A 14,673-nucleotide genomic window follows, 5' to 3' on the forward strand; every position below is an offset into this window, starting at 1 on the left:
AAACCCAGCTAGGCATTTGGAAGATTGTTGGATGATTAATCATTAAACTGAGTCATTTTTGACTCCTTTTGATGACCTAAAAGTGATCAATAAGCGCTTAAAAAATGACTCGAAAATGATCCCGATATATGATTGAAAACTTAATATTTGAAAAACAATAACAAAATGTATAGCAATCATAAATTGATCATCCTGATGTTTAAAATATGATGGTTTTAAAAACTTATTTTGTGGTCATATTTCAAGCAGTTGGAAGATCTAAAATTGTTCCTTATGTAATTGCTTTTGTTTGTAATAAAACAGCAACACTTACACTTAAAAATGACTCAAAAACGACTCAAAAATGAGTCAAAACTAATTAGAAATGGGGCTCAGAAAAGACTCTTTTAGAAGAGTTAGCAAAACATTTTGTATGGCCTAAAATGAGTTGACATAACTCCCATTTCGTTTATAAAATTAAATGTAAGTATTTGAATTTGTGTGATATTTATAAAGTCGATTTTCTGCCTAGGATATTGAAATTATATTATGCTTTAATTATAATGATTTTCTGTGTTTAATGATCTTCTACGGATGATAGTTGGGCGACTAATCAATAAACTAAGTCTAAATAATTCCAATTAATGTTTAAAATTTTATTTATTTGAAAAACAATAACAAAATGTATACCAATCATAAATAGGTCATCCAGGTGTTTGAAATATGATTGTTTATAAATTTAGTTTGTAGTTATATTTCGCGCAGTCGGAAGATCAAAAACTGTTTTCTGTTGTATTGTATTTGTCTGTAACAAACATAAAAATTACTCAGATAAGACTCAGAAATGACTATAATATGATTCGGAAATAACTCAAAAACGACCAGTAATTTGGCTCATTAATGATTAAAAAAAGATTAAAAAATGAGTCATAATTGATCAGAAGTGGGGCTCATAAATGATTCATTTAGAAGAGTCGCGGGTAGGGTACCATTTTCTCCCGACGAATGTATCATTTATGATCAGAATATTAGCGCATATATGATCATTTTAATGGTGCAGAAGAGTCATAAATGACTCGAATGTGATCAAAAATTTCAAAAAATCCTAGCTGGGAAACTGTTATAATTAGAATTTTCGAAATCGTAAAGTGTTTTTTATTTACATTGCTTTTAGGGTAGCAAAGCACACTGGCTATAGTAGTTCAAAAATAAAAATATAAATATGAATGAGTGGATGTGTGGATGTCAAATAATAAAAATATATTTTAAAACAAACATTTTCAAGAAATTGCAAATAATTTCAAGATTTAGCTGATTTTTCTGTGAGGTGGTGCCAAGTCAGGTAATGTTCGTTTTGTTGCTAACTTTGAGCACAGGGTATACGAGCAAAAAACTATTTCCCTCTCTCTCGCACAAAACGATTTCAATGATTTTTTTAGGTGTATTTTATATACCTCTTCTCACCAAACAATTTCAAAATCAAACAAAAGCTGATTTTAGACTTTTTAAATGTCAAAAGTGACACCTCTGTATACTTTGTGCTTTGAGCGTTAAAGGTGCTATTAGACGACATGTATTTTATATCGTCTGAAGCATATGAAACATTGCATATGTAAAATACATATGTAATTTCTTCGATTAGAGCTCTATTTTCGTGTGACAAACATTAACAAAACAGCTGTTTTGTTTTGAAATACAATTAAAAAAAATAAATTAAAGAAAATGAAAAAAGACGTGAAAAAGTAAGTAGTTTTTAATAAACTATTTTATAATTTTAAAAATTTTTACACAAGTCAGCTTTGATTACATTTGTAGGTTATGTTATACGGAAAAACACAGGTAGGTCGTCTAGTACCACCTTAACATTCAATAATAGCAATAAAACACAGTAATTGTTTAATTCGTTAACACTTAGTAGAAAAAATATTTAGGGTTCTCATTTAAACGTTCAAAACCCTCGTAAACTGTGCAACCTGTGCATGTTTCCATTCTTGCAATTGAATTGTATGGGAATTGATTTGCTCTACATACTTAATTTCATGTTTATAGGTTCACTATTATAGTAAATTCAAAAAGTACCTTTTGAAGAACGAAAAAGTACCAAAATATCACCTTTTATAGGTTATAACTTACTCCGGGCGCAACATACTTAATTTTATGTCTCTAGGGTCAATATTATAGGAAATTCAAAAAGTACCTATTCAAGAACCAAAAAGTTCCAAAAGGTCCCCTTTTATAGGTTCTCACCTAATACGGGCTCTACATACTTAATTTCATGTTTTAGAAAATTCAAAAAGCACATTTTGTAGAAAGGAAAAGTACCAAAAAGTCCCTTTTTATAGTTTCTCACCTAATCCGGGCTCTACATACTTAATTTCATGTTCCTAGGTTCAATATTGTAAAAAATTCAAAAAGTACTTTTTGTAGAACGAAAAAAAAATCCCCTTTTTTGTGTTCTCACCTAATTCGAGCACTACTTACTAAATTTAATATTTTTAGCCAATAACAACATACTGGTTCATGACGTCACGTCAGCTTTGTTTTTATAAACAAAGTACAATAAAAAATTTACCGTATGATTATGTGTTTTGTTGTTGTTTACAGTTTCTGTCTAAGCATGAATAAAAAATCTAAATTTTTGATGAAATTTTCAGAGGTTGTCTCGGATTTTTGCTCATATCTTCGGTATTTATGGTCCAATTTTGCTGATTTTAAATATCGTTCTTCCCGATCGTATGTCTGATAGAATTAAGGAAGATTCAGATCGCAGATATCTGGGGTCTTCCAAAAAACTGATTTCAACATACATACAGACGGACATGGCTAAATCGACTCCGCTATCTATAAGGATCCAGAATATATATACATACTTTATAGGATCGGGAAATTATATTATAGAAATTACAAACGGAATGACAAACTTATATACACATGTATACCCTTCTCATTGTCCCCCGGGGCATGTTTCCTTGATGATAGATCAACCTCTAGTCTGCCGGAACTATAAACTTGAGATGTCACTTCACTCCTCGGCTAGTCCTTGGTATGATTTGACATGGGGTCTAACCAGAGAACCACATAATCTGGTACTACGGGTGGCCAGTTGCCCCCTGGACTTGTCCTGGCTGGTCAGTTGGTTGAGGTTCGCGGGAAGAGAATGTTGATTTAAGGGCTGATATACCCTATACATAATGCGTTGGTTAATTATCATTTCAAATGACACAGGTCTGTGTACAAAACAGCTTATGCTGGATTTCTGAACCCGACCGGCGTTTCTTACCGGTCGTGTAGTAGGGGGCCGGTATATGCTGGGGAATTGTCAGGTTAGCGTTCAGTAGTTGCCTGTCATTCCGTAGAATGATCTTTATGATCATGGGAATGGAACTGATTAAAGTCGGAGATTAGTACTGATTAATACGCCTTTTGAGGCTTCGGGGAAGTTTCTCGGTGCAGTTGCCATCTCAACAGGATATATTGATTCATGCTAAGCTACTATTTGTCGGAGCAATTATTGGGTTCAATTGCCTATGGAAATTCTTACATCCTTTGTTACGGATCGGTTCATGAAACGGGATCCCGATTTATTATTTTGGGTATTTCAGGCTACCAAATACATCTCTAGGTGCTGTTGCCAAACCAACAGAAGCCATCCCAGTAGTGTGGTTGGTCGACTTTAAGAGGTCCAGGAATGCACTTGGGCGAATCTTTAGATGATGAGAATGTTTTGTACCAAAAGTCCCTTTCAGTAGATTCTCATTCACTAAGGTCTCTATATTTTAAATTTTATATTTCTATGTTCAATATCGTAAACATATCAAAAAGTACCATCGGAAAAACGAAAAAATACTAAAAGTGGAATAAATTCTACCGTAGTGAAAAGTACTAATGAAAATAGTAAATTTTTCCCCCTTTTCGCTTAGAAATATACTTTTTGAGAATCAAGTTTACAAAATGTTCCGTATTTAAATCTATATATCAAAGATAAAACTCAAACGATTCAAATCTGCATTCATTTGTTCCAGAAAAATTGTGCTTTCAAAAAGGTACCAAACAATTTACTCGAATTTGGTCCTATATAGGCCTTAGTACTCGAATTCCAAAATAATATGTATATCAATAGCTTATTTTGTGTGAGTAAATAAACTACTTTTTGAAATTTTATAAAAATTGGCTCAATGAGTTTGAATAATGATGATGAATCATATTACTTGTTGCTTGTGTTTGGGTAGACATTTAATTTTGATTTTTCCCAGTTAAACATATTTCCAATATAAATCTTTTCTGGTCATCTGGGAACATTTATAGAACAAAATACATTTGTAATACAATTTTTGGTTGTTTATATACTAAAATTGCAAAAAAAGCTAAAAATGCTAAAAATATTTTATAAAAATCGAAATAAAATGCCAAATGCTAAATTAAAATTTTACAGCTAAATCAAAATAAACAAGTGAAAGTGTTACATTTGGCTGTGCCGAATCTTATATACCCACTATCAAACAGTATGCCTTAAAAAGAATGCTCCCCTATAAACATCAGAGTGATATTACTCATCAAATTAACTGAAGAGGACCTTATATGAGAGATAGGGTTAATAATTGACCGTTTTTCATAAAATTTTTTTAGATCAATTTTGGTTGATACAAAACATCTTTACATCGAATATCACTTCCCGACACTTTCCGCATGAAATTCGGTAGGAAGATTTACGTTATTTTTAAGTAAGCTAAAGTAATTTTCTTATGGACCGATCCTCAATACATTTGGTAGGGTCAATTATGGAAAGATCCACATAAAGTTTGATCGAGAGATTTTGGCTTCATTGAAATTTATGTGTGTCGAATTTCATCACTATACTCGTATTATTCAGCCAGTAATGAGCTTTAAAGTCATAGTCTGAATGGGAAATTATATGGGGGTAGGGCCAATTATCTACCGATCAACATAAAATTAGGTAGGGAGATTTGGATCATATGAAACTTATGTGTGTTAAATGTTAGCACTATACTCGTATTTTTAAGCCAGTAATGAGCGTTAAAGTCATTTTCTGAAGAGGACCTTATATGGGTGGTAGGGTCAATTATGGACCGATCAACATAAAAAGTTTTAGAGAGGTTTTTGGATCATAGAGACTTCCTTATGTCAAATTTCATAGTTATACTAGTATTTTTAAGCCAGTAATGGGCGTTAAACTAATTTTCTGAAGGGGGCCTAATATATGAGGTAGGGTCAATTATGGACCGATCCTCATAAAATTTGGTAGGGAGATTTTGAATCATATGAAACTTATTTGTGTCGAATTTTATCGCTATACTCGTACTTTTGAAACAGATATGCCCACAAAAGCTGTTTTTCGGGGGTCCACTTGTATGGGTGCTATCCGAAAACGTGGACCGATATTGCCCATTTTCAATACCAAACAAACCTTACCTATAGAGAATATTTGTGGACTCTTTCGTGCTTTCAACTCTTTCAACAGGCGGACGGACAGACATGACTAGATCGTCTTAGAATTTAATAAGGACCCAGAATATATATAATTTTGTGGGTCTATGACCAATATTTCGATGTGTTACAAACGGAATGACAAAATCTATATATATTTTGATGGTGGGTATAAAAATGCAAAATCTAGCTGCAAAAATGCTAAAATCGTCACACTGTTTGCCAGTCTAAATAGTCGCCCAAACTTACAAGTGTTGTGCAAATCAATTCTCATACAATTTAATTGGGAGAACGGAAACATGCACAGGTTGCACAGTTTACGAGGGTTTTGAATGTTTAAATGAGAACCCTTAATATAATTTACGAATTATTTTCATAAAAAAAGGAAAAATTCGTGTGGATGATAATTTGTTAACTAAATTAGAAAAATTATTATAAAATGAACCATAATGTTTGCATAAATTAATATTTCGTAAATTCTACCATATTTATTTAAAATTTACATTTTAAAATTTATGTAATTTAAGTTTTCTAAGATTATTTTGCATTATACTAAAATATTTCGTATATATTACGAAACAATTTCGTGGTGCGAAACAACGAAAGATTCGTACAATGTACGACATTTTTCGTATATGTTAGGAATGGATTATTTTCAGTGTAGTTAATTTACGATACAATTTTTGCGACTTTGAAAACAATTTTTTTAGAAAACAAGTAAGAGTGTTATATTCGGCTATGCCGAATCTTATATACCCACCATCAAGCCTCGTTTGACTCGAATGAAACTTACTTATATCTAATTTCATCTATATACTTCATAGGCCAGTTATAAGCGTTAAAGTAATTTTCTGAAGGGGACCTTAAATAGGAGAGTAGGGTCAATTATGGGTCGATCCTCATAAAATTTTGTAGATAGAATTTGGTTCGTATCAAATTTATTTGTGTCGAATTTTATCGCTACACTCGTATTTTTAAGTCATTAATGAGCGTTGCAGTCATTTTCTGAAGGGGACCTTATATGGGGGGTAGGGTCAATCATGGACCGATCCTTATAAAATTTTTTAGATAGATTTTTGACTCGTATGAAACTTACTTTTATCGAATTTCATCTATATACTAGTATTTTTAAGCCAGTATTGAGCGTTAAAGTCATTTTCTGAAGGGGACCTTATATGGGGGGGTAGGGTCAATTATGGACCGATCCTCATAAAATTTTGCATAGTGATTTTGGATAACAAGAAACTTACTTATGTCGAATTTCATCGCTATATTCGTATTTTTAAACAAGTTATGGCTGTTAAAGCTGCATTTCGAGGGGCCACTTGTATGGGGGCTATCCGAAAACGTGGACCGATATTGCCCATTTTCAATACCAAACAAACCTTACCTATAAGAAATACTTATGTGAAATTTCAACCCTCTAGCTCTTTCCATTCGGACTCTATCGTGCTTTCAACAGACAGACAGACAGACGGACGGACGGACAGACATGGCTAGATCGTCTTAGAATTTAATGAGGACCCAGAATATATATACTTTTGTGGGTCTATGACCAATATTTCGATGTGTTACAAACGGAATGACAAAATCAATATACCCCCCATCTTTTTTGATGGTGGGTATAAAAATTTCGTGTGTGACAATATCGTCACAGCTGCTCTTTCATTTATGCACCAGAAGCTAACTCATAATGAGGTAACTTCTGGTTAGTGAGTGAGTACTGACACGTTTCTTTGACATTACAGTGAAAAACTGAATAGGGTTTTATAAGCAAATGATTAACTTTTGAGTCATCTCTGACTCACTTGTGGTTAACCATAAATTACTAGTTTCAAGTTAACTCAAAATCCTACTGGGTGTTTTTCATTTTTTGAGTGCTTATTACATCAAGTTTTAACCATAATTGATCTTGTACGATTAACAAAGTAGAATTTATCAGATCACATAAAAATGGAAAATAGATTCTGTATATTAATAGATTCCGCTGATGTTTCTAAAGCTGGAGGTCCACACCACGCGTTCTACGCTTAAATTTGGCGAAATGAAGGTAAAATTCAACATAAATGATTTATTAAAAAATAAATCACATTTTATTGTAGATATACTTATAACTTTTGTAGGGTATCAAATGGTCGGCCATTCAGACTATACATTTTACTTGTAATTGTTATTATTATTAGATAATAATTTTAATTATAAATCTAATACATATTATAAAGAATTAGCTACTAAGACTTTTTAATGCAAATTCAGTTTATAATACATATTAGTTAGAAATAAATAATATAGCTTATTATAAAATTATTATTATATCATTGCAATGATGAAAGGTGTAAACACATTTGTTACATGGTGTCAATCCTTCACAATCAAAACTTGTTGTACTTTTTTGCAAATATATAAAATAAAATATTATAAATACCAAACTTTCAGGCGGTTAGTAATCTATTTTATTTCTACTTAATAATTTAGGGTGTCCAGTGAACTTTGTGTTCTACTTTTGTCATTTCCCCTAAGCTACTAATCCACATTGATCCATTTTCTGCCATTTCAATTATTTTTACCAAATGTTCGGCACATACTGATGCCGGTTGACTTGGTGCAGAGAAAAACTTTTCAGTTAAGGGTTTGGAGTAATCAAACGTATCACTAATTTTTGGATTTTTACTCATGGGACTTTCGGTTACTCCGGGACAAATTGATGTAACTGCAACACCAGTGCGATTGTAATAATATGGATCCTTAAAAAATGTTCGGTTAGAATAGTATATTAAAATCAATTGTCAAAACATACCGACAAAGAGCGTGTGAATCCGACAACGCCAAATTTCGTTGCACTGTATATCGCAACGGCTGGACTGGGTTCTAAACCAACAACAGAAGCTATATTCATTAGAACGCCACCACGTCCTTTTTGCATCTTATCCATGTAAGGAAGCGCTTCCATGGTGGTATTTATAAGACCAATCAAATTAATATTTACAGCTAGTTCAATATTTCGATCCAAAATAACACCGGCGCCGTTAATCAAAACATCAATGAACTTCATAACACTAACAATTTGGTTAAAAGTATTTTTTATGCATGTCTTGTCAGTAACATCGAATTTCATATAGATAACTTTTGTTTGGGGATTAATCGCTTCTAGAGTTTGTATAGCTTTTGGATTTTCTATTACATCTAAAACAACTAAGTACTAGATAAAATGAAGAAGATGGAGTAAGATGATCAATAGTTTTCGTCTAGATATAGTTATAGCACTTTAATATTTTTTACTCACAGCTAAATTTTTAGTCATTAATATTTTGCAGGCTTCAAAACCAATTCCACCTAAACCGGCAACAAAAACTACATTTTTACCACTAAGATCCATGTTTGTTTTTATTATTTATTTTTCTTTTTGTTTATTTATGCTTAATTTATTTTGAAGTCTTTTACACGCCAAACTCAGAATTATACATAATCAGATGCAAACATGAATTTCGGCTTTTATAGAGAGATACATTCTACAATTTTTGATGAGTTCATAACAACCAGCAAAACCCACTATAAGTCAGATGTCAAATACATACATACATATGTATTTTCATATGTATGTATATTTGATTAAAAAAATACAATAATACTACTTATTTATTTATATAAATAGATAATAAACAAACACTTAGATTCTAAATTTTAGATTGTGGTACCCAGCAAACACTTACATGTGATGTCTCTCAAAAGTAAAATAAGTTGACATCATTAAGAAATCAAAATTTTTTGAAATACCGTTGGCAAAAATAAATTAAAATATATATTATAAAATTAATATTAAAATAGCGATATATCTATGACGGTCTATTTCAATAGCTTAAAACAAAAATCATGTATTGAATAAATTATTTTGAAATAAAAATAGCAATTTTGCATGTTTAATATCAAATATTTTTAACTTTATGGATTGGATTCCATAGAATTTTTAGAATGTTATCAACAAAGCAAGGATTTTCATGCACTAAAAAATGAAGAATATGCGCTTATAACATGCACTATAAAATGGGAAAATATGAACCAAAAAAATATTTCCTTGTGAAATTTATTTATAAACACTAATTTTTCTTTTATCGTACTTATTTAAGTAAATTTTTATAGATATTTAGAACTTTAGTTTTTGTCAACAAATATAAAGGTTCTTGATGACAGAGGTACCACTTTTTGTATTCTAAAACCAATTTAACAGAATCACGATCTCGTGTCAAGTGACCCAACTCAAAAAATCGATTATTCGAAAAACCGAGTTATTCGATATTCGAAAACTCAACATTTAGAAAAAACCGGCTCTGATAAAGCAGAAAACCCGGTTGAAAAATCGAGTCGATCACCTTAAATTTTTAAGTAACTTATGAGAGTTAAAGTAATTGTACTTGTAGTTGAAGATTACCTTATATGAGGAGTAGGGTTATGTATGGACAAATTCAATACATTCTAACAGAATCACGATCTCATGTCATGTGACCCAACTCAAAAAATCTATTTGGATGAAACTTGCACCAGTACTATTGGATAAAAGGCCATACACATAGGTCAAATTGATTTTTTATTTAAAACGTACGATTTATTGACAATAAAGTTTTATCGTTTGGACCTTAACGTGTTTTCTGCAGAGAATCATATAGCTTCTTAAAATCTAATTATGACCCAGAATCTATGCATATACATATGTGGGTTTACGACCAATACTTCGATCTGTTACAAACGGAATGACAAAATCAATATGTATTGGGCCATAAACAGTTATATGTATATTGTTAAACACGAATATGAAATTTAATGGTTAATACATGCATTTAAAACGAATCAGTCGATAACAAATATGATCAAATTACTTAGTTAACAAAATTGTAAATAATTTTTTGAAAAATATAAAACGGTTTGCATTAATTTTTTAAACACATAAATTAAAATATGTTTATAAAAATTACAGATGCTGGTTTATTATCTGAACCGTCATCTTTTTTTAAATAAAATCCTTCGACGACTATAATAATTCTTTTTTAATGAATATTTTTTTTTTTTTTTTTTTTCAAAAACATATACATATATAAAAATATAAAAAAATATCATGAATATAGGGGAAATGTTAGGCTTCCGACGAGTATTTTATAGACAGGGTTTTATGTTAAATGTCGGGCAAGGATTTTATGTTAAATGTGTGTAATTTCTTTATTTATGTTAATATTATTTAAGTCAAATTAGTTGTATTCTATAATACTACAATTTTACTTCCAAATAACTTTCTAAAAATTACATAAAAATTACTTCTTGAGGATGACTTTAGAAGTAGTGAATTTTGAATCAAATAAAATGGACATTCCTCCTATAACAACCTAGTGTTAAAATCATCACTTCTGTATTTTTTCAGTATTTCCATTGAGTAAATTATATACTTCTTTTTCGCTTCTTTGGAAGTACTGTTTTGCTGGGATACAAACGGCAAACCTAAAGAATTCTCGTCACATACTTATTTAGTATACAAGCACATGTATAATTTAAAATGTTTCAATTAATAGTTGCTGATCATTGTTGAATTTAAGTTTTCGATTTAATAAACATATAATAGGTGTTTATATTAATATGTATTATGATAACAATAATCTATATTCTATATACATACATATGTACATATGTGTGTATGTACATATATGTACACATTTATTTAAAAGAATCGCGCTACTGACTAATTCATCATTGCACAGCTTAAACAGATGAACCTAGAATCATGATATTTTGATAGTAGATGTATTTTTAGTGAGGTAGATCCACTAGGAGGGATTTTTAGAATTTTAATTTTTAGGAGGTAAAAACGGGTAAATTTAATAATCTCATAACGTCCAAACTAAAAAAAAGATACAACAACATGTCTGGTACTTTTTCGAAATTCTGTCCTTTAAAGCACCTCATACATATGTATGAATCGTCACCTAAAACGCAAACGGCCCTATCTAACATTTTTAAAATTTTACAGGAGAAGCAAAAAACTATTTAAATTGAAAAGTTTGTTTCTATCAACGCGATTTATTTGTATAAAATAAACAAATTGTTTGATAGTGGAACGTATCAGTTGTTATTATAGTGTGGACATTTGTTTTGATGCAATACATTAGAATTAACAATAAAATCGATTTTGAATTTTTGGTTAGTTAGGGCCGTTTGCGTTTCAGGTGACGGTATGTATGTATGTATGTATGTATGTATGTATGTATGTATGTATGTATGTATGTATGTATGTATGTATGTATGTATGTATGTATGTATGTATGTATGTATGTATGTATGTATGTATGTATGTATGTATGTATGTATGTATGTATGTATGTATGTATGTATGTATGTATGTATGTATGTATGTATGTTGTGGGGCTAGTACTTATTATTTTCTTTGAGTGTATTTAATACCTGCTCATTTCGAAAATACTCAAATAAAATTTGTTTTAAGTACCTATGAAAATTAAGGCATACAAATGTTAGAAATTTTCATTTGAAAATTTAATTTCTGAACGAACATTTGAATATATAAGGAAAAGTTAGCTTTAGCTAGAAAGGTAAACTGGAAATTTGAAACTTTAAATAAGATATAAAATAGATAGAGAAGAAAAGGAATAATTAAACATTTGGAAGCTGGATTTGAGGATATACTTATTTGGAAAATATACTAAAATTTTACAAGGTAAGAAAGATATCAAATATAGTTCATTGAGTGTTCTAAAATAGATTTTTCTTAAGGATCTAGATATTATCGTATATAAAATACTTTGTTCCATATGGAACAAAGGACACGAAATTGCAATATTATAATAAAAAGGAGATATATTCGAGATAATCCACAATCCTTCAAATATATTGTGCTTTTACCAAGTTCCATTAATCCGGTTCCTCAAATCATATATCAAATTATGTACCAAAAATCCTAAATAAGACTTTCTAAAGATTAACAAAACTGAATTCCTGAAATAAAAATGCCATCAAACATCATCGAACTTATTAAGAGTGTCTGAGTTGTTATTAAATACAATTAGCCTAAAACTGAACTTAAATTTAATTTAAACTTAACCTAAATTACAATTAAACTACAATTAACTCAAATTTAATCAGCATTATTAATTTTACATTTACATTATAAATTTTCTTTAACTTTATTATTTTAACTTACACAATAATCTGGTACATATTTGAGTGAAAACTAAAAATTTATTACATAATAATTAAAATAGGTAATAATTAAATGAATCCTCGACTTCAGGCCTGATGACATCGTTGGATTTTGAAACTGGTGAGTTTTTGAATAAATATTGAAAAATTTACTTATTCACTCATTTATTGTAAAAACAACCCTTAAAATAAACATTTTATTTTACTCAATATTCAAATTTTGAGTTAAAATTATTTATTTTTTTAATTTGAATTTTGAGTAAAACAAACATTTACATATCCACACAAACATTTGATTTATAAATATTAAATATTTATATTTAAAAGAATGTAATTATTTAATTAGATTTAAATTATTCACCCTTATTATGTATGTCGTAGTCGAAAATCGACAATCGTCGTAGTCGAATTTAAATTTTATTGGTATTATGTAACCTATTCGACGTGAGTAATTTTGTAAAAGATTACATTGATAATATTTATATAATTTATGAATTACCTTGTGCCTATTTTATTTTTTTAATTAAAAAAATTTAATACAAATTTTGTTAAAAATGTTAAGTGTTGCAGTATTTTCTTCTTCTGATGAAGAAGAAGAGCAAACCAGTGCAAGAAATCAATCCATTTACCGAAGACAGCTAAGATATAAATCAAATATACTTTCCCTACCAAGTTCAATGTAAGTATTTTGTATTAAGTTCGCAAACTTTAAATGAAAACTTTTTTTCAGATTTGTTAGGAATTTTCGGTTGAATAAAGCATCCTTCCAATATGTTTTAAGGACGATATCACCAAAACTTTGTGATCGATCTAGATCAACAAGTGTGAGTAAAACATTACGGTTAGCAGCAACACTTCGAATACTTGCTGAAAGCTGCTATCAAAGAAGTGCAGGAAACGACTTCAATGTAGGTCTTGCTCAGCCAACAACAAGTTGTGTGTTCAATGAGTGTGTGGAGGCAATGTATAGTGAGCTTTGTCCGAAGTGGGTTTCATTTAAAATGACTGAAGCGAAAAAGTTAGAAATAAAGGAATTTTTCTATAGGAAGACCGGCTTTCCAGGTGTAATAGGATGTGTAGATGGTACACACATAAAGATTTTGGGCCATCTCTATCCGAACGATGGAAATATTATAATAGAAAGGGATACTACAGTCTAAATGCTATGGTGGTGAGTTGAATGTTAGATTTAACTTTGACATATAACATGACAAATTTATCTTTAACATATAGGTCTGCGATCACAAGCTAAGGATACGTTACCTGTCTCCACATCATCCCGGGTCAGCACATGATTCTTTGGTTTGGAATGCTAGTGATCTAAAGTCATATCTGAGAGATATGTATGAAAATGGAGAAAGAAATACATGGCTATTAGGTAAGTTCGAAGAATTTATCGAAAAATACCAAAATCATTTCCATATATATGTATACAGGGGATGCCGGATATCCACTGGAACCTTATTTGATAACTCCATTTAGAACACCAGAAGAAGGTAGTCGTGAATGTCGATTTAATTTAGTTCATTCAAAAACCAGGAATGTGGTAGAAAGGACAATCGGTGTTTTAAAAAACCGTTTCCGTTGTCTCCTTGGTGCTAGACAACTACACTATTCCCCAAACCTGGCTGCAAAAATTACTTCGGTTTGTGCAGCATTGCACAATATATGCATCCATTTCAAGATCGATTCCACTGCATTTGACAATATTGTGGAAAACCAGGAAGTATATGGTAGCACAGGAAATAACGTCGACCTCACAGCAACAAATATAAGAGTAAATATAATGAACTCAATGAATTTTTAAACGAACAGTGTTTATTAATTGTAATATAAAGAGCATTTAATAAACAGATTTTAAATTAACAAAAAATTTAATTAACGAAATTTTTTTTCTTCGATTTCTATTTTACGTCTCTTAAGTTCCAATTCCTCCATTCTTAATTTGATCATTGTGGTCCTGTTTAATTCTTTTTTTTTTAATTTTATCTTTATAAAGTTTCATCTTTTCCTTTTGTAATTTTAATTTTTCTTCTTGGAGCTTATAAGTTTTAC

General features: G+C 30.3%; 2 protein-coding genes across 2 annotated transcripts; one reads left to right on the forward strand and one right to left on the reverse strand.

The window, feature by feature from the left end:
• Window positions 1-7,494: 7,494 nt before the first annotated feature.
• On the reverse strand, window positions 7,495-8,885 carry LOC119616286 (alcohol dehydrogenase-like). Its single transcript, XM_037972630.1, has 3 exons — window positions 8,708-8,885; window positions 8,222-8,623; window positions 7,495-8,168 (listed from the first exon to the last, which is right to left on the reverse strand). The coding sequence occupies exons 1-3, from the start codon at window positions 8,798-8,800 to the stop codon at window positions 7,896-7,898; spliced, it is 768 nt and encodes a 255-aa protein (XP_037828558.1). The 5' UTR covers window positions 8,801-8,885; the 3' UTR covers window positions 7,495-7,895.
• Window positions 8,886-13,172: 4,287 nt separating this feature from the next.
• LOC119616268 (putative nuclease HARBI1) lies at window positions 13,173-14,425 on the forward strand. Its single transcript, XM_037972604.1, is given in 5 exon segments — window positions 13,173-13,297; window positions 13,349-13,719; window positions 13,722-13,789; window positions 13,852-13,996; window positions 14,055-14,425. Coding segments are annotated over 5 exon segments (1,080 nt in total).
• The last annotated feature ends 248 nt before the right edge of the window (window positions 14,426-14,673 follow it).

This window comes from Lucilia sericata, unplaced genomic scaffold (assembly GCF_015586225.1).
Source record: "Lucilia sericata isolate MDLA Ls3-8-SP2 unplaced genomic scaffold, ASM1558622v1 Contig000064F_arrow, whole genome shotgun sequence".
Classification (NCBI taxonomy): Eukaryota; Metazoa; Arthropoda; class Insecta; order Diptera; family Calliphoridae; genus Lucilia; species Lucilia sericata.